The 23,832-nt window shown below is 43.1% G+C and overlaps 1 protein-coding gene across 2 annotated transcripts in view; it reads left to right on the top strand.

Annotated features, from left to right (window-relative positions):
- Positions 1-23,832, top strand: part of Adam9 (ADAM metallopeptidase domain 9) — a 76,273-nt gene that overhangs the window by 23,760 nt on the left and 28,681 nt on the right. For both annotated transcript variants that reach the window (XM_021218811.1, XM_029531959.1), the window contains exons 5-14: positions 776-852; positions 1,733-1,928; positions 3,492-3,557; positions 5,530-5,601; positions 6,421-6,590; positions 7,339-7,420; positions 8,188-8,321; positions 16,592-16,763; positions 19,235-19,327; positions 20,149-20,344. In XM_021218811.1, the coding sequence (XP_021074470.1) occupies positions 776-852; positions 1,733-1,928; positions 3,492-3,557; positions 5,530-5,601; positions 6,421-6,590; positions 7,339-7,420; positions 8,188-8,321; positions 16,592-16,763; positions 19,235-19,327; positions 20,149-20,344 (1,258 nt within the window). The remainder of the gene's footprint in view (positions 1-775; positions 853-1,732; positions 1,929-3,491; positions 3,558-5,529; positions 5,602-6,420; positions 6,591-7,338; positions 7,421-8,187; positions 8,322-16,591; positions 16,764-19,234; positions 19,328-20,148; positions 20,345-23,832) is intronic.

The following is a 23,832-nucleotide window of genomic DNA, read 5'->3' as shown; positions in this document are numbered from 1 at the left end:
CTCTGCCTCCCGAGTGCTGGAATTAAAGGCATGCGCCACCATGCCCGGCAGGATCTATTTTTAAAAGCGTGTCTTTGTGCAGTGTGCTCAGATGTGCTAGTAGGTCCTATATGTCCTTGGGTCCTGTTGACAGACTTGCTCGTTGGCCTGGATGTCAGTGCCATCCTGTTTCCTCACTGGGCCTGCTGTGCATCTTCATGTCTGGTAGGGTAGGGAATTCCTATCCGTGACTTTCTAATATGGTCTTTTTGGGTGTCTTACAGGTGGTAAAAATGTCATGGTGCTCAGGAGTTTTTCTGTTGTGGAGTGATACTGACTTTTGCATTTTAGCTAGTTAATTTCTTGCCCCAAATTAAGGGTAAAGGCACTTAGTCCTTATAAGATAGCTACATAATATGTTAGTGTAACTAATGTGCCTTTGGGAGAAGAGAGAAACTTAATTGATGCTGACAGCCATCCCCTCTGCAGAACGGCTCACTCCCAATGGAGCCTTCTCAGTCCTCAACAAGGTCCTCACTCAGTGTCTGTTGACTTTCTCTGAGCCAACTGTGACTTAAAATGTTAACTATGCTGTTTCTGGGCTGAAAGGTCACGGGGAGAGCTCTTTGGTGCTGGCATCCTGTGTGTACTTATTTAGGTGATAGCAGATCATCTCCAGATAGTCCGGAGCATGCCTTTTTGGTGTTTTGTAGGTTATTAAAATTCAGGATTGCAGTTTCTTGATGGTTTTGAGCAGCACAGCAGTGTTTGAAGAGTGTGTGTGTTTTTCATTTAGAGCCATTGTCACTATCGAGGCTATGTGGAGGGAGTGCAGAATTCCGCGGTTGCTGTGAGCGCCTGCTTTGGACTCAGGTAAGAACTCTCCTGTTTTCTCTCCCTGACTTCTGCCCTTGCATCTCCTCTCTGTTCCAAGCTGAGTCATTTGGTGTTTTAACCGAGTTGGATTTTCCTTTGATGTTACTAAAGACCTTTCCAGCCATGCTTCAGATATTCTTGGAGTATTTGTTTAGGAAAACCTAGTAATTGACCAATCATAGTATCCAGTGGGAGAAGTTAATTTTTTTTTTTGAGACTACAAAAAATTTGCCACTTGAAATAAAGTGTATTTTAAATTTCTATAGCATTTTGTAAATTTTCCTTCTGTATTATTTCATGTATTATTTCAGTGACATAAAGAGTCTTACTATTGTCATATTCAGAAAAGCAAACAAGGGTTCGAGAATTCCTGTCCCATGCCAGTTGAAGTTATAGCCATGTTGTTGTTGTGGAACCATCCTGGTTGCTCGATTGCACCATCTTGTTGAATGAATACAACCTTTTCATCCCAAATCAGCTATACTTTATGGCTCCCATGTCTTCATTTAAGAAACAACTCCTAAGTAGTTACAATGTGCCAGGCAGCAGTCTTAAGTATTTTACGCATCTTAAATAATTTAATGAGAGCAATTCTGGGTAGATTGTGCACTAAGGCAAAGGATAAATGAGAGTCTCTGTAGAAAACGTACTCTGGGCTCAGATTCCAGTGCCAGGTCCAGGCCTCCCTCTCAGCTGCTCTGTAGCCTCCTGTCAGAGCTAAGTGGGCAGAGGGTCAAAAGTTGACATTTATGTTTGCTGGACTCTGCGCTGGGCTATAGCTTCCTTCTGTGTTAGAAACTAGGACCTACGTTCAGTCTCTGACCCTTGTTCTCTGTTTCTTTTTCCTTAACACTGGCTTGTGCCACCCAACGTTTAGAGGCTTGCTGCATTTGGAGAACTCCAGTTTTGGAATTGAACCTCTGCACAACAGCTCACACTTTGAGCACATATTTTACCCCATGGATGGTGTCCACCAGGAGCCTCTGAGATGTGGAGTCTCTAACGGGGACACAGAGAAGGAAACCACACAGGGGGATGAGGAGGAGCATCCGAGCGTCACTCAGCTGCTGCGCGTAAGGAGCAATAGCACTCTTCTGGACTCAGGCTGTTCTTAGGAAATCATTCGTTTCACCCCAAAATGGCGATTGCTGTCTTCCTCCAGCTCCATCCATGCTGACTGGGACCAGGGCATGAAAGGATGAGCAATGTGTAGCTCTGGTGACTGAGAGGAGGGCAGTCTGAAATTAAAAAAAAAAAAGATTTATATATATATATATATATGTTTATAAATATTTATAAATACACATATATACATATATATGTGTATATATAAATACATATATACACATACATATATATACATATGTATGTATATGTGTATGTGTGTGTATATATATATGTATGTGTATATGTATATATGTGTGTATATATATATATATATATATATATATATATATATATATATATATATTGCAGTTGTCTTCAGACACACCAGAAGAGGGCACCAGATCTCATTACAGATGGTTGTGAGCCACCATGTGGTTGCTGGGGATTGAACTCGGCCTCTGGAAAAGCAGTTGGTGCTCTTAACCACTGAGCCATTTCTTCTGCCCCAGCAGTCTGAATTTTAAGGGCTTAGATCTTAGGCAGTAATCCTATTAGGAGTTTCTGTGTAGTCATTACACTCTGGCTTGGAGCAGGTGAGGTTTCACTCATACCTCAGGCTCTAGGCTAGATCAGAGGAAAGGAGGGTGGGAGGGAGGGGAGAGGGACAGAGAGATGGAGACAAAGATAAAGATAGTGACAGAGACAGGGAAGGGAGGGATGGAAAGAGAGAGAGAGGGAGAGAGGGAAGAAGGGAGGGAGAGAGGTAGGCAGATAGCTACTGAATTGAAGATAATTATTACCTCAGATACCTATATTCAAGGACACTCAGGCCCCTGCTCTGGAGGCTTCTTACAGGAGCCCTGGCTGCTCGGGATATAGGCCTGTTATGGTTCCCTGGGCCAGCTTAACTCAGCTATAGTGTTCTCTTCCACTGTGGGGACAGGTAACATGGCGCCACATGCTGGATGTGGCAGGGTTTTATTTTTGAGATTAAGAGGCTTTTCCCATGGTGCTGGCATAAGGCGTATTTTAAATCAGCTGACACCTGACCATGACATTAGGTCATCACCTTTTCTTCCCCAAACTCGTTAACAGTTGGAAAGCTGTTAAGTGTTTGCTAATTCTAATTCTCTTTGTATGACTGCCTGTAAAAGGTTGGAAGGAAGCCATGTTTGTATACTGGTGACCCTGCTCCAGCTTTTCCTCTCAGGACTCAGGAGGTATCTTTCTTTCTGTATTATCATGGTAGTCACATTTCCATTACAATCTTTGTGTATGTATTTTAATTAAAAATAAAACAACCCAGCCATACTGCTGCTTTGAAGACAGACAACCCACTTTATCTTTAGAGCTTTTAAAATAGCAGCTAACACTTTTTTGTTTCATTGACACAGGTATGCTGAGTGAAACAATCTGTACTGTTTACAGATGTGAAACCACATGCTTAGCTCCTAGGTCTGACCGTTACTCATACAGAACATGTCTGGTCCCCTAACAATTCCTGCTTTATGGTGCTTGTGTTTTAACAGAGAAGAAGAGCTGTTCTACCACAGACCCGCTATGTGGAGCTGTTCATTGTTGTAGACAAGGAAAGGGTAGGAATTGCTGACTTCTTTTCCCTTTTGCATGAAAAAGCAGTTGAGAAGTAACTTATGAAGGAAATATGATGAATCAATTAATGTATCGACAGGGTCTTGCTGTGTCTTGAGCTCCTAATCTTCCTGCCCCAGTCTCCTTAGTGCTGTAATTATGCGTGTGCATTCATGGCCCCTTAGCTTTGTAAACCTAAAGGGGACAGGGCTCCCTGCTCTCTGTGGTGACTGTCTAATGCTGGATTTGTCACACAGCCACTTAGGGTCCTGGGAGCTTTTCAGATTACTTACCAGGCTGTGGCTGCAAACCGGACAGTTGGCTGCCGCCTCCTGAGGTAGATTTGCTTTATGCTTTTCAGAGCACATCTTCCTCACCCTAAAAGGTGGGGTTGGGGGACCTAGCATGCTTTAGAAGCACTTAGTATTTCCAGGGGACAGAAGAGCAACAGCATGTTTTATATTTGTCCTTAAAGACCAAGCTACTGTTTTACTTAGAGATACTGCATCTTCAGCTACTACAGGATCATCAGTTTCTGATGTGGCTCCTAAATAATTTAACATATAGATTATTAAAAATGTCCTGGGAAACTTTTACCTTTTATGTTTGTATGAAAAACTATTTATAGGAACTATTTGATTGGCAGGTCTTTTCTTGTAAGCCATAGAGAACATTTTGAAGATTGTTTTTCCTGGTTTTAAAAGTCCCTTACTGTATGTAGGTTGGTAAGAGGCCCGGTTAGTCAGAGCCACACATACACTTGGTGTGTTAGGATCCTGATGGTAGAAGGGAGAGCAAGGAAAGGAAAGCCAGCTTGAACCTGCTCCAGCTGTGGTTGCAAAGTTCTAGAAGTAGAATGTCTTGGACAAGTGGCAAAAATAGAGGTTAAAGTGTTTTTCTCTATTATTCTCTCCAGATAGACTGGTTATATTCATATATGAAATGGTTCAGAATAAAAGTGGCCCCATTTTCATCAAGCTCTGTTAAATACAGGATCTTGCTGAACAGATGCAACCACAGCTTCTGTTGTTAAGACCTTTGTCACGGAGTGAAGTCACAAACCCTGTAAGATTTTTTTTTTGTTAGCAAGTAGGTTAAGATAACATTAAAATAGACATGCTAATTTAGCCAGATATAAAAATATAGGCCGCATAAAATACTTTAACATGGTAAAATTTCTCTCTTTATATATATCTTTTTCTAACCAAAATTTGAACTAGTGAGCCTGAACTAATCTCTCATTCTTACTTTCGAGTAGGGTCTAGAAATAGTTTATTGTTGATATCATTAGCCTAAGAGATAAAAGAATGGGAAATTTATTAGTTTTTCATGCTTTTATCTAAGATTTTTGTTTAAGATTATACCATTGTGAAAATTTGAGAATACTTTGCATTAAAATCAGTAAAAATAACATTGAGAAGAAAATTTATCCTAAAGTTACTAAATGTGTCCCTTAGTGTGTTAATTACTTGCTGTTGTGTGTCAAAGCACCCAGGTTAAGGCACCTTACAGAAGGAGTATATTTTGGTTTATGGTTCCTGAGGGTTAGACCCATAATGGTGGGGACAGCATGGCAGCAGGTGGCAGGCATGGTGGCTGGAGCTCAGAGCCGAGACCTCACATCTCTACCGGGAACTCAAAGCGGAGAGAGCAAACTGGAAATGGGGAGAGGATTTTACTTACAGAGACCACCTTGCCTCTAGTGACATACCTCCTCCAGCAAGTCCCCACTTCCTAACCTCCCCAAACAGCCCCAGTGTCTGGGGACCAAGTGTTCCAATGCCTGAGACTATGGGAGACATTCCTCATTCAGACTGCCACACTGGAGTCGGTTCATTTGAAATGCTGGCAGGTGTCTAGATGCCTCCTCTTTTGGTTCCAAGGAGATCCTTGGGATTTGCTCTTCAGTGTAGGCATTGCAGGCGGCTCTACTGTGTCGTTGCTTGCAATCATGCTTTCCCTCCTTCTTCTTTTCAGTATGACATGATGGGACGGAACCAGACTGCTGTGAGAGAAGAGATGATTCGCTTAGCAAACTACCTGGATAGTGTAAGTTGTATTTCTCTTCTGTGCTTGCCCTCACACAGTCTCAGAGCAGAATTCAAAATGTGTCATTTCTGAGCTCTGCCAGATGTATAAATACCTGTTCTGTAAGTACAAATAATGTTTGAAAAGAAGTCAGAAATGTAGATAAAAGGAGATACAAGGTATTTCATGTCAGTCAGTGTCTACTGTATCTTCAGAGTATGGGGAAGGTGCACTGATGGTTTTAAATGCATCTTTGCTTTCCTCAATTGAAGGACTAGTGTTTTAAATAATTCTGCTGCTGCTGCTGCTGCTGTGTGTGTGTGTGTGTGTGTGTGTGTGTGTGTGAGAGAGAGAGAGAGAGAGAGAGAGAGACAGAGAGACAGAGAGAGAGAGAGAGAGATAGAGAGACAGAGACATAGACACAGACATAGACACAGACTATGCAAAAGGAAAGCCTTGTCATAAAATTCACTCAAAACTTTTAACTTCCTCTGTTTTTCAGATTTCACAGTGGAAATAAGACGGAGTTTGAATCTTAGTTCTCTGTCCTTAAGGATATGGTTTTTTTCATTCTGGGGGAGGGAATCCTGTTTTTAATTTTATTTTAATTTTATTGGCTATATTCCTTCATAAATATTTAAAGTATTTTTCTTCACTGGATGTGGTGACACATGTCTGTAATCTCAGGACTCAAGTGACTGACAGGGGTTCAAGGTCATCCTTAGTAACACAGAAAATTGAAGGCCAGCTTAGACCTGAGGCCTGTCATAGCCAACTCTCCATTTGTCTCATGTTCTTAATATAATTTATGTATTCATCTTATTTCTGTTTCCTCCCCAGATGTACATCATGTTGAACATTCGAATTGTGCTAGTTGGACTAGAAATTTGGACAGATAGAAATCCTATCAATATAATTGGAGGAGCTGGAGATGTGTTGGGCAACTTTGTTCAGTGGCGGGAAAAGTTTCTTATAACTCGTCGGAGACATGACAGTGCACAGTTGGTTTTGTAAGTGGCTTTAAGAAAATGCTATGAATGGAGTGATCAGAACAATGACTTTTGCTACTTTAGTTGCTGTGTTATTACATTCTCTTAGAGGTAGAAGCATTTGTGTCTGACTTGTCCCTGCCTTTGCTCCATGTCTTTCTCCTTTTCTCATCTTGTTAACAGCATATTTTATAATTATTTTTTTTTGTGAAAGATTATATGAAAGGAAAAATATTTGATTTCTTGCTGAAGATACTTTTACAGAATTAGCATAGAATTTAAAGATCATCTCACTTTGAACTCTGATTATCCTAACTCACATCTGAGAGTTTTGTTCTCCCTAGTATTTTATATCCGTTTTAGACAGTTTGGCTAGGTATAAAATTCTGGGCATAGTTATTTCTCTTTACAAATTTGAAGGCAATCCTTTGTGAAAATATTTATTGTGTTGCTGTCTTTCTTAATTAACAGTCGTTGAATAAATACATATAGTACATTTTTAGAAATCCTTTTAACCCAGAAGATCACTACCACCAAGGAACAAGCCAAATGTGACTTGTGTATGCAAAGGCATCATCATTTTTATGAAAAAAAATTTTAAAGATTATGTTTGTAATGCTAACCTCATGTTCTCAAAATGTTATTTATTTTTGACATTTCTCTTCTACTTTCTGTAGGTTTTGCCAATATGGTTATGATTACTGTAGAAACAGGACTAATATGTTTCTTTTTCCTCAACTACATCTTGTAACTTTACATTTTCATTTAGGAAGAAAGGCTTTGGTGGAACTGCAGGAATGGCGTTTGTAGGAACAGTATGTTCAAGGAGCCACGCAGGTGGGATCAATGTGGTATGTTGTTCTTTAAGTACAGGTTTGGATAGTCCACAGCATCTACTGACTCAATGCTCCTCCTCCAGATCCTGGAGCAGTAGTTTGTACATTACGAAGGACACAGTAGTAGTAGCATATCTGTTCTTTTCCCCTAGAGACTAGGTCAAATTTTTAAATATTTATTACATGTTATTATCTGTTCTAGTTTTCTTCTATGTTGCTGTGATAACACCATGACCAAAAACAGCTCAGAGGAGAAAAGGGCTTATTTATTTGGCTTACATGTCAGGTCCATCACTAAGGGAAGTTAGGGCCCAGACTCAGAACAGCAGAAACTCCACAGGATTGATGTGTGCCAACTCTCTGGCTCATGCTCAGGTACCTTTCTTACATAGCCAGGACCCCATGCCTGGAACTACCCATAGTACAAGGCTGACCCTTGTAGATCCATTGACAAACAAGAAATGCCTCATAGACATGTGCACTCCCAACAGTTCTTCAGTGAAGGTGTGTTGGAACAACCACGGAATTAACCAGGATACTATCTTTTTATGAATGAGGAAACAGGTTCCATTTTAAAGAAATCAGTTTGCTTTGTCACAAGCTCCAGGGAATGGTCTGTTGATGCCTGATTATCAGCACATGAGTCACTCTGTGTGCGTGTAGTGCTGGCACTGGACACAGACTGACATAGAGTTGCCATTGTAGTAGACAGATTGCCTTTTGACCAAAAAAAATCTGACACAGAAAACACTGTCTAACTGCACTTTCCTGTGTTTGTACAGTTTGGGCAAATCACTGTGGAGACATTTGCATCCATTGTTGCTCATGAATTGGGGCATAACCTTGGAATGAATCATGATGATGGGAGAGAGTGTTTCTGTGGAGCAAAGAGCTGTATCATGAATTCAGGAGCATCGTGAGTAACAGAACCTTTTCTGTCTCTTAGTGTGATTGTGTTGATCTGTGTGTGTGTGTGTGTGTGTGTGTGTGTGTGTGTGTGAAAGAGAGAGAGAGAGAGAGAGAGAGAGAGAGAGAGAGAGAGAGAGAGAGAGAGACAGACTGAGACTGTCTGTCTGTGTAGAGCATATTGAATGAGTGCAGGTACTCAGGAGGCTAGAGGAAGGCATCAGTTCCCCTGGAGCTGGAGTTTGAGGCAGTTGTGATCTGCACAGTGTGGGTGCTGGAAACCGAACCCCGGTCCTCTAGAAGAAGAGCAAGTGCTGCAAACTGCCCCTCACCTCTCCAGCCCCAGATCAGTGTTTCCTAAGTCTGGGGTACTGATGTCTGTGTTTTCAAAACAGGAAACCTTGTTTGTTGTTCTCTGAAACAGACCTGTGAGAGATCCACTTTTTTAATGTAGTCAGTCATACCAGACAGCTTTGCAGGTGCAATTTATTAACTACACTCTTCTGCGATGCAGTCAACAGACCAAAAGAATATGAGAACACCAGCAAACTTATTGCTAGGTTCAGTGCTGTTTGGGTTAAACTGAAGGACTCCCAGAACAGTTGTCTGATGCACCCTTGCTGACAGTAGCCATTCTCCTGCGTCTGCCTCCCTAGTGCTGGGACCTTGAGCATGTCCTTTGTATATAGCCAGAATGCCTTGGTGTTTAAGTACCCCCGCCAGCACAGTTCTCCCCTAGCCTCATGCCACCATCTCCTCCTCTTAAAACAATACATGGAATCCGTTAGTGCTGCCCGCTTGTGCATGGGGGTGGGTGGGGCCACCTACGGATGGCTGCACCCTAGAAGAAAATGCCCATCCTATGCCCCTAGCAGCCATTACATGTCAGTAGCTCCTGAGCTAGGGGCGTGTAGGCTTTGAGAGTTCTTCCCATTTTCATTCTGGAATTTTCACTGTCTGTGTATGTGTGCATGTAATGCAGCTGTTGTTAGTCTGTGAGAGCGATAGCCGTGTCATATCTGGAAGACAGTGTTTCACAGTCCTCTCCCTCGGCCTCTCACGCTGTTTCCTCCCTCGAGTCTACAGTGGTTTTTCAGCCTCAGGCTAAGAGTAGGGATGATGCATTGCTGCAGTTAGGGTGTACATCATCATCGCCTTTTCTCAGCATGTTGACCGATTATAACTTTGTATTCAGGGCTGCCTTATACAAAAAGAAGAGTTGTCTGAGGAGATTGAGGGCAGCACAAATCTGTGTGGAGCCACTTGCCCCGAGACCTCAGAACCTTCTCTTAAGTGGCCTTTGACCAGGTTTACAGTGTTAGGCGTGTGTCCCTTTCTTTACAGCAAGACAGGAAGCCTCACACCTGACTCCCGTAACGCCCCTGCCACTGCTGTACTGGTGGGCACGTCTTGACTGGCTTATTGTAGCGTGTAGTGTCTGGGGCTGAGGAAGACCCTTGGGACTGTTTATCTGCCTGCAGCTCCCAGAGCACCTTCCATCACTATGAAGGTTTTTCCACTGGGAGGAAGGTACTAGGCCAGTTGCAGCTTGGTTTCTCTGTGTCCCTTAACCAGAAGTGTATGACATCTTCAGAACTAGGTTCTGGTGGGCAACCATCTGGTTCTGGGGAGCATCCCAGAGTGATGGACATAGCCCGTCTAGTTTTGGAGCCTCTTGGACCTTTCTGACCAATCACTTGTAGGGAGGAAGCCGGTGTCTGGCACTGAGATTTTCATTTGTTAGCCTGTATCCTCTGGGAATCACTGCTGCATTCAAACACATACCTCCTCTTTCTAAATATAATTTAAAATCAGCTTACAAAATAGTGGGTTTCCACCAGTGTCTCCTGCATCCTTACTGGGTTCCTCCTCTGCTGCTGAAGCCTTTGTCTCTCAGTATATCCACCCCCTCTATCACACGCATTCGTCTATCTTCTTCCACTAAGACAGCTCCTTCCTTCTCAGGGGCGAGCTTTAGATTTCTTACCTTTATAGACACTCGAAGTTAAACACACAAATCTAACTTCAAAGTTGGGATCTATGTATGGGAGAGAAAGTTATGTCTGTCTTTCTGAGCCTGGGATAACTCACTCGATGCATTGCCTAGTGCCATCAATTCTTCTGTAAATGGTTTTATTCTCTTCAGCACTGACTTTCATTGTTTATGTGTACCTCATTTTCTTGATCTGTTTGGAACATTCAGGGGTGCCATGTCCTTGCTGTTGTGAATGAAGTGGCAGTGCTTTTCCTTTCAGTGTCTGGCCCTCCCCCCAGTGACTGATTTCCGTAGTACCTGTACCAGTTTTCTCTCCTTGCAACAGTATGTGAGCAGTGGAAGAGGCTTATAGTACCAGGCAGGCTTGGCTAAGTCAGGTACCACTAAAATAGAATGGCAGTAGTGTACCTTCAGGGATATCTTTGGTGTTGGCCATGGGTCATACCCATCACATCTGGGTGGGACTGCTGATTGAATACTGAACCTGAACCACTGAAGCTGCTAGAAGAAAACACGGGATGGGCAGCATCCTGTGAGGTACAGTGTGGGACAGGCAGCATCCTGTGAGGTACAGTGTGGGACAGGCAGCCTCCTGTGAGGTACAGGTGTGGGACTGGCAGCATCCTGTGAGGTACAGGTGTGGGACGGGCAGCCTCCTGTGAGGTACAGGTGTGGGACTGGCAGCATCCTGTGAGGTACAGGTGTGGGACGGGCAGCCTCCTGTGAGGTACAGGTGTGGAACGGGCAGCATCCTGTGAGGTACAGGTGAGGAACGGGCAGCATCCTTCTCTGAGCAGGTGGGACTCCCCTTGGGGATCCCTCTACCCTGGCATTTCAAGTCTCTTCGAGGCTAGGCATTTCCTCTCCCCCTGGAGCCAGTCAAGGTAGCCCAACTAGAAGAACATATTCCATGAAAGGCAATGGCTTTTGGAATAGCCCCTGTTCCAGTTGTTTGGGACTCAGATGAAGTCCAAGCTGCACGTCTGCTACATATGTGTGGGAGGCCTAGGTCCAGGCTGTGTGTGTTCTTTGATTGGTGGTTCAGAGTCTGAGAGACTCAAGGGTCCAGGTTAGTTGACTTTGTTGGTCTTCCTGTAGAGTTCCTATCCCTGTCAGGGCTGGCAATCCTTCTTCCTATTCTTCCACGAGAGTCTCCAAGCTCCATCCTCTGTTTGGTGTGGGTGTCTGTATCTGTCTGAGTCAGCTGCTGGGTGGAGCCTCTCAGAGGACAACTTGTTCCTGTCTGCAGGCATAACAGAGTATCGTTAATAGTGTTAGGGATTTGTGCTTGCCCATGGGATGGGTCTCAAGTCGGACTGGTTATTGGTCAGCCATTCCCTCAGTCTCTGTTCTATCCCCTGTGCCTGGATTTCTTATAGACACGATAAATTTTGGGTTGAAAGCTTGGTGAGTGAATTGATGTATCTATTAGTCCTCTGGAGTTCCTGCCTGGCTACAGGAGGCTGACCTTTTCAGGTTCCATATCCCCAATGTAGTGAGTCACAGCTAAGGTCACCCTAAGCAGCCTGCTATCCCAGGGGACCTCCATTTTCCTACCACCTTCCCTCTAACTCCATCAGATTCCTGAACCATACGAGATTCAGTTTCTCTCTGCTGTATGTAGTAATTCAGTTTCCCCAGCACCATATGTTGAAGATGCTGTGTTTTCTCCAATGTGTATTTTTTGGCAACTCTGTCAAAAATCAGACGACCTTATTGTATGTGTCGACTAGAGCACCCTGTGTCTGGGCCCTCTATTCTGTTCCATTAATCTCCATTCTGCTTTTGTGTCAGCACCATGCTGTCCTTACTCCTGTGCTCTGCAGTGTGACTAGAAGCCACACATGTTGATCCCTCTATAGGTATTCTGTTTGCGAAGGGTTGCTTTGACTCGCTGCCATTTTCTATGCTTTCATATGATTTTTAGGATTGGTTTTTCTGTTTCTGTCACTGGAACTTTGAGTGGAATTATATTGACTCTCCAGCTTGATTTTGGAAGACCGTTTTCCCAGCATGGTTCTTAGGACCCATGCACGGGAGGGCTTTCCATCTTCCAGTGGCTTCAGTTCCTTTCTTCAGTGTTTTAAAGTTTAATTATAGACAACTTTCACATCATTGGTAGGATTATTGTAATGTAATTAATTTTATTTTTTGAGGCTATTGTTAATGACATCGTTTTTTCCTAATTTTCTTTTCTCAGTATGGTTGTTACTAGTATGTAGGAATGCTGCTGATTTTTGTATACTTATTTTGTATCCTGTCACTGATTTTTTTTTTTTTTTGGTACCTTGCTCTAGGGTCACCTTTTCAGACATTGTTTATGAGAAAAATGGGGTTCAGCTGCTGAATAGGAAGCCTCTTTAAATAATCCTTTGCTATGGGTGGACACTGCAGTTGTTACTGGGACTCATGTTTAGGGTAAACATACACTGGCACAGCTACTGTGGTTGTCTAATGAATACATTCTACAGACAGCATTATCCCACGAGCTGGGTGGAAGCCACAGTCCATGGGAGCAAGCCTGCTTTACTTGATGGCTAGTCGTTTCATAGCTGGCTGTCCCCACAGACGTCCCCACGTTCGCTGCTGCTAACTTTCCTCTGTCAGCCAGCTTTGACTTCTCTTTTATTCTCACGTGCTTCCTTGAAATCATCGACCCCTCTTCCTGATCCCAAGGATGCCATTCTGACCTATTGTCTGTGGACTGGATTCTGGGAGCGCTCTGTTTCAGTCTTCCTGTTTAGCTAGCAGCAGTGCTGAGCCTGCTGACGTGAGTCCAAGGGCGTGTGTTGTTTGGTCTCACGCTTAGTCACAGTAACCATGTTTCATTCAAGAGCCATAGTTCATCGTGGTCTCTTCCATCTTTGCTCAGTCTCCCATTCATTTTCTTACTCACTACTTCCTTATCAGCCTAAGACATGCCTCCTGTGCCTCAGAGTACTTGTTCATGGTTTTCTTTCTGTCTGTGATGTTCTTTCTCCAGATTTCCAGTTTGGACTGAAGTGTCATGATGTGTGAAGTCTGTGGATTGGCCAGCCTCCCATAATTCTTTGCTTCCCCTTTCTCCAGACTATCACCACTTTCTCTCATTCCAACTAAATTACCCACCAAAGTTTGCAGTCTGCCACATTCACTCGTGTGACCTTCACAGGAAGGGTTTCAGCCCTTGTTCATGGCTCTGTCCCTTGAACTGAGAGTACCTGATGCACACAGATCTCCAGCATGTCCTGGCGGGTGAGCACATGCTTGCTAGGCTCAGCGCATGCTTGCTAGGCTCAGCGGCTCCCATCAGAGCTTCAAGAGCAGTGAGGAAACTACAGAATGGGCTCTGTGCCCAGAACCTGTGGGGGAATTGTTTTTCCCACAAGTCAGTTTCACCTTTATTATCAGTTATAGATATACATATGTACATAGTAGAAAAATAATACATGGAATATATGCATATATTATATGACACATAGATGCATATTATAAATAACACACTTAATCTATGTACATTATATATATAATTTAAAATCTGTAATGTGTCTGGGTGGGGTTGGCATATGGCTTTAATTCAGCACTCAGGAGGTAGAGGCAGGTAGATCTCTGAGTCTGAGGGCAATCAGGGCTACACAATAAGACTTTGTATTTAAAAAAAAGTAAAATTAATATTTACTGTTTTTGAGACAGTATTTCTCTGTAGTCCAGGGTAGCCTTAGTTTCTCTCTCTTGCTCAGTTTCCTGAGTGCTGGGATGGTGCACACTATACATGTGTGGTGAAGTGTTACTGTTGTCAGGCAGATTAACATATGCATTGTCACACAGAGTTACCTAGATTTCTTTTTGTGTCAGAAGAACCTAGAACCTGTACCAAAATCTGTGTTTTCCGAGGTAGTGATGGTGGTGCTCATGTCGTTCATGGCCCCTGCCAATCCAGCATGTGTGATGTCATCACCCTTTCACCTCCATCTCCCTATTTACTCCCCTCCAGCTGTCTTAGTTTCTACTCTTTGGTCATCTTTTTCTTTTCTTTTACAATTTCGCATATGATTGAGGTTGTGTGATATTTTTTTCTTTTGTGTCTAGCTTATTTTACTAACACAAAACCCTCTAGACTCATTCATCTTGTGGCAGATAGTGTGGGTCTCCTTTTCCGAGGCAGAAGAATATATGTGCACATACATGTATATTGCGTGCACAAGCACACATGGTAGTAGAAGCACACACACGTGTAATGGGATGCATGCATGCATACTGTAGTACATTTATCTGTTTTTCCATTCATGAGCACTCAGGCTCTTTCCAGGTCTTGGCTTCAGTGACTAACCCTGAACAAGAGAGTCAGATGTCGTTATGATGGCAAGCTCCTTCCTCTCGGGTTTGCAGCAGAGGATGGACTTCTGGCATCTCTCTTACTTTCCTTAGGAACACCTTGCTGTTTTCTGCTGGCTTTGCTTTTTTTCACAGCCTTACCTGGACTTCTCTTTTAGGGCTTTGTAACAGCCACCAGAACAGGGCTAAGGGCTGGATGGTCTGTGGTTTGCTTTGCATTTCCTTGGCGATAAGTGATACTGACCACCCTCTTCATGTAAGCTCTTGGGCATTTATTGTCTCCATCTGAAAATGTGCATTCAAGGTCGTTTTCTCATTTTGAGGTATTTTCTAATATTGACTTTTACTTATACATTTAGTTATTAACTCATTATCAGGTATATGGTTTGCAAATATTTCCTAAGAAGGAGCTTTTCTCACATACTAAAGAGTAAAATTGGATCTTTACATTTTGTGCACATGATGCTAAAATGGATTAAAGACCTAGGCACACAAGACATAAAATGGGGAAATTTCTTAATATTGGCCTTAGCAATGATATCATATACAGAGTTTAGGTTACCAGATAGAGAGATTGGTAGGTAGACAGGGAGATGACTATCCCAGATAAAATTTTAACAAAATGTGGGTTTGTCAACAATTCCTGGCTTATACATACATTTCCTACAGATTTTCAAAAGTAAAAGTAATCAACAGGGCTCCCTGGTAACATGTAGTTATTGCGTGTGTGAGTGAGGCGCACGGAAGAGTCCTCCTGTGAGCTCAGATGCTCCTCACGTGTCATGTCTTCCTCACACAGGAACAAAATGGGGTTGGTTTGAATGCGTTATTAATAAACCCAGAGTCACCAGTATTGGGACAGTGTCCCAGTAAGAAAGAAACCAAAACATTTCTCCTGGATGCCTTTTTACTGAGTGAGCCCAGATTTGGATTCTCTAGTCTGACATCCCTGTCTGTATGTAGATTGTACGAACTTAAACCTGTGTCTGCGTGAATGCTTTCTTGTGAGCATGTCCTGTCTCTGTCCTCTTGTGTCTGTGTGTGCGCGCACATATGTCTGTCCTTAACAAAGGATTTGCTCTGTGTTTATTGAACAACATAGAAAGCACATGAGGGAAGGAATGGGGTCCTTTATAGAAATCTGTAACAGAATTTTAGAAGGGATAAAGTCGCTGACCCCAACTGACCCAGATAGCAAGCAGTATTACAAATACCACTGTTATCTAATAGCATCTGTGCTTTCCATTCAGCATTTATGGTGAACGTTCACTTACACGATTCGGGGGATAGAGAGAGACAGAGACAGAGATCAGAGACAGAGGGACACACAAACACATATACAAACACACGAACAGACACAGGTACATGTGCATGCGCATGCACACACACACACACACAGAGAGAGAGAGAGAGAGAGAGAGAGAGAGAGAGAGAGAGAGAGAGAGAGAGAAAGAGAGACAGAAAAAGCTATTCAAATACATGAGCCCATGAGGCCATTCTCATTCAGACCACTGCAGTGGCTATGGACAGTCTGGAATCACCCACTTGTGTTTTTCTCATGGCGAAGGGGAGGACAAGTGGGTCATACTGTAGATAACAGGATTGGGAAGCACACAGTAGTTTCCAGCATTTGAAATGCAGCATTTTAGAGAAATAAAAGCTCAGTTCTGAGTGAGACTAGGTAAGTTTTTAAGGTCCCTGTAGATTGAAGGGGCTGTGATTTTTGGTTCCGTGTATTAACAAATGATGTGCCTGAAAGATATTCCCATGGGGGCACAGCACAGTGTAACTTGAATGGTGAACTTTACTAAGTGATTCCTGTATTTATTAGAGATAGATGTTCTCATCTTTGCCTACTTTTGTTTATTTTCTGCTTTTTATAGTATTTATCTCTTATTGGTTAGGGATATGGCTAAGAGCTTTTAAAGACTGACTGTGATGTGAGATCTCTTTCTTACTATTTATTGTAGTGGGTCCAGAAACTTCAGCAGCTGCAGTGCAGAGGACTTTGAGAAGTTAACGTTGAATAAGGGAGGAAGCTGCCTGCTTAACATCCCGAAGCCTGATGAAGCCTACAGCGCGCCCTCCTGTGGTAATAAGCTGGTGGACCCCGGGGAGGAGTGTGACTGCGGCACACCAAAGGTCAGTCCAGTCTTCCGGAGGAGACTGTGGGCTTTAGTGGTCAATGAGGCTGGCTCCTGTGTTGGGCACATGTTTCTGGGACTGGTCAGCTCCTGGGAGGTTAACTCTTGATGCTGTGATGCCGTGACTTCATGCAAGCACTCAGGTCCCTTCTTTTTACATTTTACTTATCCAACTTTTATCTTTATTGTAGCTATTGGATTATTTGTTATTTTGTTCAGTTCCTTTACAGGTTTACCATCCTGGTCCTGCTATTAAAGACGTATTTGTTGAGCTGGATTCATTTACTAAGTGAACCACAACTGACTCATGCTCCAGCATCCGTCAGTGTCCGCATTCTTCCTCTAAGCACTTGTGTCTGTCAGCTGTAACCCTAACCCTGTGGATCCCCACAGGTGACACAGCCCTCAGCCATGCCCACCTTCACTGTTATAGTCGTCCAGCCATGTTCCTCTCAGTGTACCCAGTGAACCTTCTCACCTTGGGCTGCCATTAGATCCGGGACATATTTGTTCAGATGTGAGGCCCACTGAGTTAGTCTCTGTGTATTTCCTTGCCTGACCACACTTGGTCTTGAAAGCCTGCCTGTATCCTAAGAGAAAATAGTTTCCTCGTCTTATGTGATTGATATATTCCATGACTTCTGTGAAGCCTCTGGAGTCTCCTGACCGACAACTAGAGAGGAAATTTCTCCTGCTTAGAACTGGGGCATTTTTAGGTAGTTTATGACTCTTGGAGGGATCATTATCACCTCAAGAGTTGTCACTTAATTTAAACTGTGTATCTATATATGCACATAACATAAATGGTATGTGTAATTTTAGGTAAGCATACAATACATCCCCTATGTCTTTTCCAAACACCCCCAGTGTGTATCTCCCACTCACCCCTCACCTTCTCTCTGCCCTCTGCATGCTACCCTTTCCTTACGCTGTCTCTGCGCATGTCCCTGGTGCCTAAGGCTGCAGAGCAGGCTTCTCTGCATGCATCTGCCGTATGTGTGTCTTGTGATATGTGTTCAGCTCTTTACATTTACTTGGAAAATTATGTTATTTGCTACTGAGTTCTGTCTCCTTTATGCTGGATATACATCATTGGTTAGACACTTGGTTTGCAGATGTCATCTTAATAGTTCTCCCTAATGTACAGAGTCTTAGAAGCACAGTTTTGATTTTGATGAAAGCCATTTGTCACTTTGTCCTTTTATGGCTGATGCTTTGGCTGCTCCAGCTTTGTACAGATTCTCCCCTGGGAGGTTTCTAGTTTTAGACTTTACATTTAGGTCCGTGAGCCATTTTCACTTAGTGGGGTGTGTGTGTGTGTGTGTGTGTGTGTTTGGAAGTATAGGTTGTAGCTCATTTGTTAAAATTTTTGCCATGTGATAGAAATGCTAATGACTCTGATTTGATTAATATGCTTGACTATATGAAATAGTACAAGGTCTCATAGATTTGTAAATTTATTACATGTTAATTAAAAAGAAAAGTTAATTTTAGGACTTTATTATGAAATAATTATAGGCAGATAAGAGGTTGCAAAATAGTGCATAGAATTCCATGTACTCCCCTGCCTGTCCTCCCTAGTGGTGACAGCTTATAAGGCTGTGACACATTTATAGGACGTTAAGATTGCTGTTTTTGTATAGGTGTCTGTGAGTGGGAGGTTGGAGGTGAAAAGTAACTGTCATGGAACAAAGCATGGTGACAGAAGCCAAGGATACTGCTGCTCAGTATAGTGTGTGTGCTTAGCATGTGTACTTAGTGTGTACAAGGTCAGTCCTCACCTCCCACCGTGTAAGAAAAGGACTAGTTTGCCTATCCAGAGACAAGAGCCATCCCGTGGGTAGTGGGGCCCTGAGCAGGGAGAGCAAGGCATCCATGGGTATTTACTTTTCTGCGGTCCCTCAGAATTCATGTCAAACCTATAACCTGCAGTGTAGCTGCACTTGACACTGGGGTCTCTGAGGAACAGGAGCATGGAGCCCTGATCCACTAGGGCCTTTAGAAACATTCTCTCCAGTGCCAGCTAAGAGATTGGCCGTAGCCTGTCAGCCATCAATAGAGGGCAGGGCGCCCAGAGTTCTCTGTGAGAACTGTCACCTTGCATTTCTAGTTTTCAGAACTGGGAGAAGATAGATGTCCATTCTTTAAGTCTTTCAGTCTTTGATATTTTACTATGGAGTTATCAACTGTTTTGTGAAATATGCTGAGACTTAAATACTTGCGCTAGAGACTGATGTCTTTTTTTATTATTAATTTTTAAAATTATTTTATTTATGCTCCAGGGAAGGAGGATGCCTGGGGAGTGGGGGGTGGGGAGATTGATGTGTCTTAAAGCACAGTTAGGAGAGAGCAGGCTGTGGCTAGGTCAGCGTGAAATCACAGGGCAGAAAAAGAGCTTTCCTAATGCTGGGAATTTCCTAACGCTCTCAGGGGCTGATTTATTTATCTGTGGTCTTTTTCTGTTTGCAGGAGTGTGAGCTGGACCCATGCTGTGAAGGAAGCACTTGTAAGCTCAAGTCATTTGCTGAGTGTGCATATGGCGACTGTTGTAAAGATTGCCAGGCAAGGACTTCCCCTATCAGGAGCAAATCAGGGAAGGAACATGGATATCTGGAAATGCATCCTCTGAGAGCTCTGCATACCATTTTTATCATAATGTATTTTATATTACACCCACTTCTGTGCATTTAAACTGCACTTTTTATGATGAGGGGGCCAATTGAGCTAGTTAGTTTTGGGTGCTGGGGATTAAACCTCAGGCTTCTAAGGCCTCCTGCTTACAGGTAAACACTCTGCTGTGAGTCATGTTTCCATCTTATTTTCTTGATTCTCCTTTTCAAGTAACATATATCTGTTAAGGAAGACTAAAAAAATATCATAGTATAGACTGTAGAAAAGGAGGAGTTGGGAGTTAATTGATGAAGAGGATCTAAACTAGATCCCCAAAACCCTTTAGAAACAACCCCGCACCCCCACACCCAAATCATGGTGGCTTGTGCGGGTGATCCCACGCTGACTGGCTCCCTGAGCTGCAGAGGTTCCCTGACCTCATCTCTAAGGCTCAGCCATGTTGGCCATCTCCCCACCCCCAAACTCATTCACTGTGCGAACGCTGGTTCCAGGAGTGCTGTCGTCTACCCATGGACCGCTTCTACAGTGTTCCTTGTATTTGTGTTTAATGTGTGTTTCCTTTGGTTACCTGTGAGGCTTGTCTTTCATTTTATAATATGTCTGAATTGACTGTTTGGGGCTTTGTTCACTTTTGCATTGGGTGATTTAATATTAGTAATTAGGACCTTTATATCTACTCCGTGGTTTCAAATCTGATGGCTTTGTGGAGATTCTGCTGATATTCCTGTCTGATTTGACCCTCCTTACCTTAGTTCCTTCCAGGAGGCTCCATGTGCAGAGGGAGGACCAGTGAGTGTGATGTCCCCGAGTACTGCAATGGCTCCTCTCAGTTCTGCCCGCCAGACGTCTTCATTCAGAACGGATACCCTTGCCAGAACAGCAGAGCCTACTGCTACAATGGCATGTGCCAGTATTACGACGCGCAGTGTCAGGTCATCTTTGGTTCAAGTAAGATATTTATAATCAATCGATTTGATTTTATCATCTGCTTGTCTTAGGCTTTTAAAGAAGGAATCAAGCATTATTGATGAGGTTCTTGCATCTCCATTCCTCCTCCTCCTGTAGTAGACACGGTCAGGGATTTTTGTCTACTTTGGTGATTCAGTTGATGCTCTGGGTGATCTCTCTCCCTCTCCACTTTGTATAACACGCAGTGTCTCAGGGTTTTCCTTGCTCTGAAGACACTGTGACGAAGAATCCTGATAAGAAACAAGATTTAATTGGGGGCTGGCTTACAGTTCCAAGGTTCAGTCCATTATTGCCATGGCATGAGCATGGGAGCATCCAGGCAGACATGGTGCTGAGAAGGACCCGGGAGTGCTACATCTTGTTCTGATGCAAACAGGAGAAGACTGGCTTCCAGGGAGCTAGGCTAAGCGTCTTAAAGCCATGCCCACAATGACACATTTCCTCCAACAAGGTCACACCTATTCCAAGACCACACCTTGTAGTAGTGCCACTCCCTGAGCTAAGCATATTCAAACCATCACACACAGTGTATCTGTCTATGTACACACGCAGAGGTTTGGGAACTGAGGACTGTACCTAGAACCTCACATATGCCAGGCACACACATTGCTGCTCTGCTGTGTCTTCACCCTCCAGGTTTCTAGTTCTGAGATTGTAGTCTGTATAGGTCTAACATTTGCTGTCATCATCTAAAATGTCCTTATGATCCATGTATACTGACACAGTTCTATCACAGTCTATTAAGGTATTCATTAGTTAAGTGGACCCTGATTAGTTTCTCATTTGTATGTATATGAAGTATGTCTCTGTGTATGGGAGTGCATGTGTCTTAGTGTGTATGGGTGTGGATCCAGGCTAGTTGGCCCTTGAGCTTTTGGGGTTCTTCTGTCTTTACCCCCCTTTCCTCATAGGAGCACTGGGCTTACAGATATGAACTGCTTTATGTGGGCTCTGGGGATTTGAACTCAGGTCCTAACACTTGCATGACAAAGCATTTCACCCACTAAGCCATCTTCCCAGCTGCAAGTTTTCAGTTGTTATGTTGATGAGTGTGTAGTATAAGCTCTCGGGGTTTTGTTTTGCTTAAGCTTTTCATCTTTATGAAAAGTATTCTATAGATTAAAAAGTGAGATTAAAAAGTGAAAAAATTATATAATTTTACTTTGAAAATTAAAGTCAATTACTGTTCCATACTTTCATCCTTTGAAATATGACTTTTACCTTTTATAGCTGATTTTTTGTTACTTGTTCTAAGTGTTTATATGTATATTCTACCCCCCTGTCTTTAGATGGCCTCTTATTTTTATTTTTTTTAGATTTATTTTGTCTTATGTGTATGAGTTTTGCCTGTAAGTATGTATGTGTACCCTGTATATGCCTGGTGCCTTTGGAAGTCAGAAGAAGGCATTGAATTCCTAGGAACTAGAGATAGGGATGGCTGTGAATTACCATGTGGGTGCTGGGAATCAAACCCAGGTCCTCTGCAAGAACAACAGGTGTTCCTAACCACTGATCCATCTCTCCAGCCCTTACTGTTTCTATTTTTATGGATGATAATTAATCTTCATTCTTTGTCTTCATTCAACCCTGACAGCTCATGTCCATACACATGACCATTTTCTAGTCCTCTTTCTTCATCGTAGAGTAATTGTAGTGTTCACAGCAGTGTTGACTGTGTTGTATGGCAGCCATGTTAATGCTGTTCTCTGAACTGTGCAGTATGGTACCATTGATTTCCTGCCATTCTCTTTCTCTCGAATGAGTGATTCTCATTCTCCCCCTTTCCTTCCCTCCCCCTCTTCACTCCCTGTCTGACCTTCCTGCCTCTAAATCGGTCCCCTTTCAATGAGTTTGCTTAATACAAAATTGCAAATAGTTAACGTCTATTCTGATGTTGTCTTGAAGTGGCTAAAGACATCAGCTGTTCTACTGATTTAATCCTGTTTAAAGAAATCTAAACTGAATGTCTCTGGCTTCAGTTTTGACTTACTTTTTTGTATTGTTGTGCATGCACACACACATGCACACATACACACTCATGATGGATTGGCTCATGTAGCTCTGTTATCAGTAGAACTGATGGAGGACTTCTGTTCAGAGATGGCAGGTCAGGACCCAGAAGGGGCTGGTGTCCCGAGTCAGTTCCAGTGGTAGGAACATCACAGGTGTCTCAGTCTGGTGTCTGTTGGGAAAAATTCCCTCCTTCTGGTCATGGTTTGTTCTTTTCAAATGTGAAATCGATTGTTTAAGGCACCCATGAGTGCATCCTGCTGTAGTATTAACCTCATGTAAAAGTGCTCTTATGCGTTCAGAGTCAAGTATATCGTACATCACATGGTGAAGGGCTAAGAGAGGGAAGAAGACACGCACGTTTCCTCAGAGGTGTAGTCATAATGAAATGAGATACGGATGACAGTTGTAGGCCTCAGGTTTGTAACTGCTCTGTGGTTATGTCTCACACTTCAGCTGCTTTCTAGTCCACATTACGTTGTTACACTGCCTGCTCTGTGTTCTCTTTGCCATCAGTAAGTTCCTTAGATGGCTATAGCTCCCAACCTGGTGGAGTGATCCAAACATTCATTCCTGAAGGGCCTGGGCCATGCATAACTTTGCTGGATTTGGCTGTTAGACAGGATGAGGTAAATACTTAGAAACTCCTGTATTCCAGACTTGCTCCTCTTGCTTCCATGTAGGGTTATGGATCTGTCATTTAGCCACTTGCAAAAGCCTTTCTCTGTTAGTTCAGAAACATGAGGAGCCCAGCATAACTGAGTGTGTAGTATATGTTCCAGCCCAGTGGAGTCATTATTGTGGCATCTAGTGGAAGAATTTCCTCTTTGGACCCTCAGACCTCTAAGCTATTAGAGCACGAAGTCATGGGTCCAGGAAGCATGTTTTTGTTAGTGAGTCATATTGTTAAGTGTTGCCACTCCCATTTTTGCCCCTTAAGATTTGTCCATGGGATTGTGGTTGTCAGTGTTGGACCTGATTTAGAGCATATATAGCTTTTTGAAGAAAAGATGCTCCCGTTTATCAAATTAGTATTATCTAACTTGCACTGTAACTGAGTATCCAATACATTTCTACTACTCTAACAAGCCATTTAGTAAAAATAAAATACTATACTTAGTGATGTAGATAGGCCTGAAATCTAGGAGGATTGCAAGTTTAAGGCCTGCCTGGGCTACAGAGAGCCAGCCTGTACAACTTAGTGAAACCTTGTCTCAAACAGTAAATAGGTGTTAGGAGATAGCTCAGTGGTGGAGCACTTGCCCAGTGTGTACAAGGCCTCAGTCACCGGTACTTGAAGAAGTGGTGTATATGGGCCTGGGCACTAAGTGCTGTCTTTTCTGTGATGGAAAGGGAATAGTGTAGCTGCCCTGGAACCCAGATGCTGGCTGGTGCTCAGGAAAGGGTGCCATATCAGAGACTCAGTGGATTTGGGTGGCGGCAGAGGTGCCTGGGAA

This window comes from Mus pahari, chromosome 19 (genome assembly GCF_900095145.1).
Source record: "Mus pahari chromosome 19, PAHARI_EIJ_v1.1, whole genome shotgun sequence".
NCBI lineage: Eukaryota > Metazoa > Chordata > Mammalia > Rodentia > Muridae > Mus > Mus pahari.
This window is presented reverse-complemented; position numbering and strand designations above follow the sequence as displayed.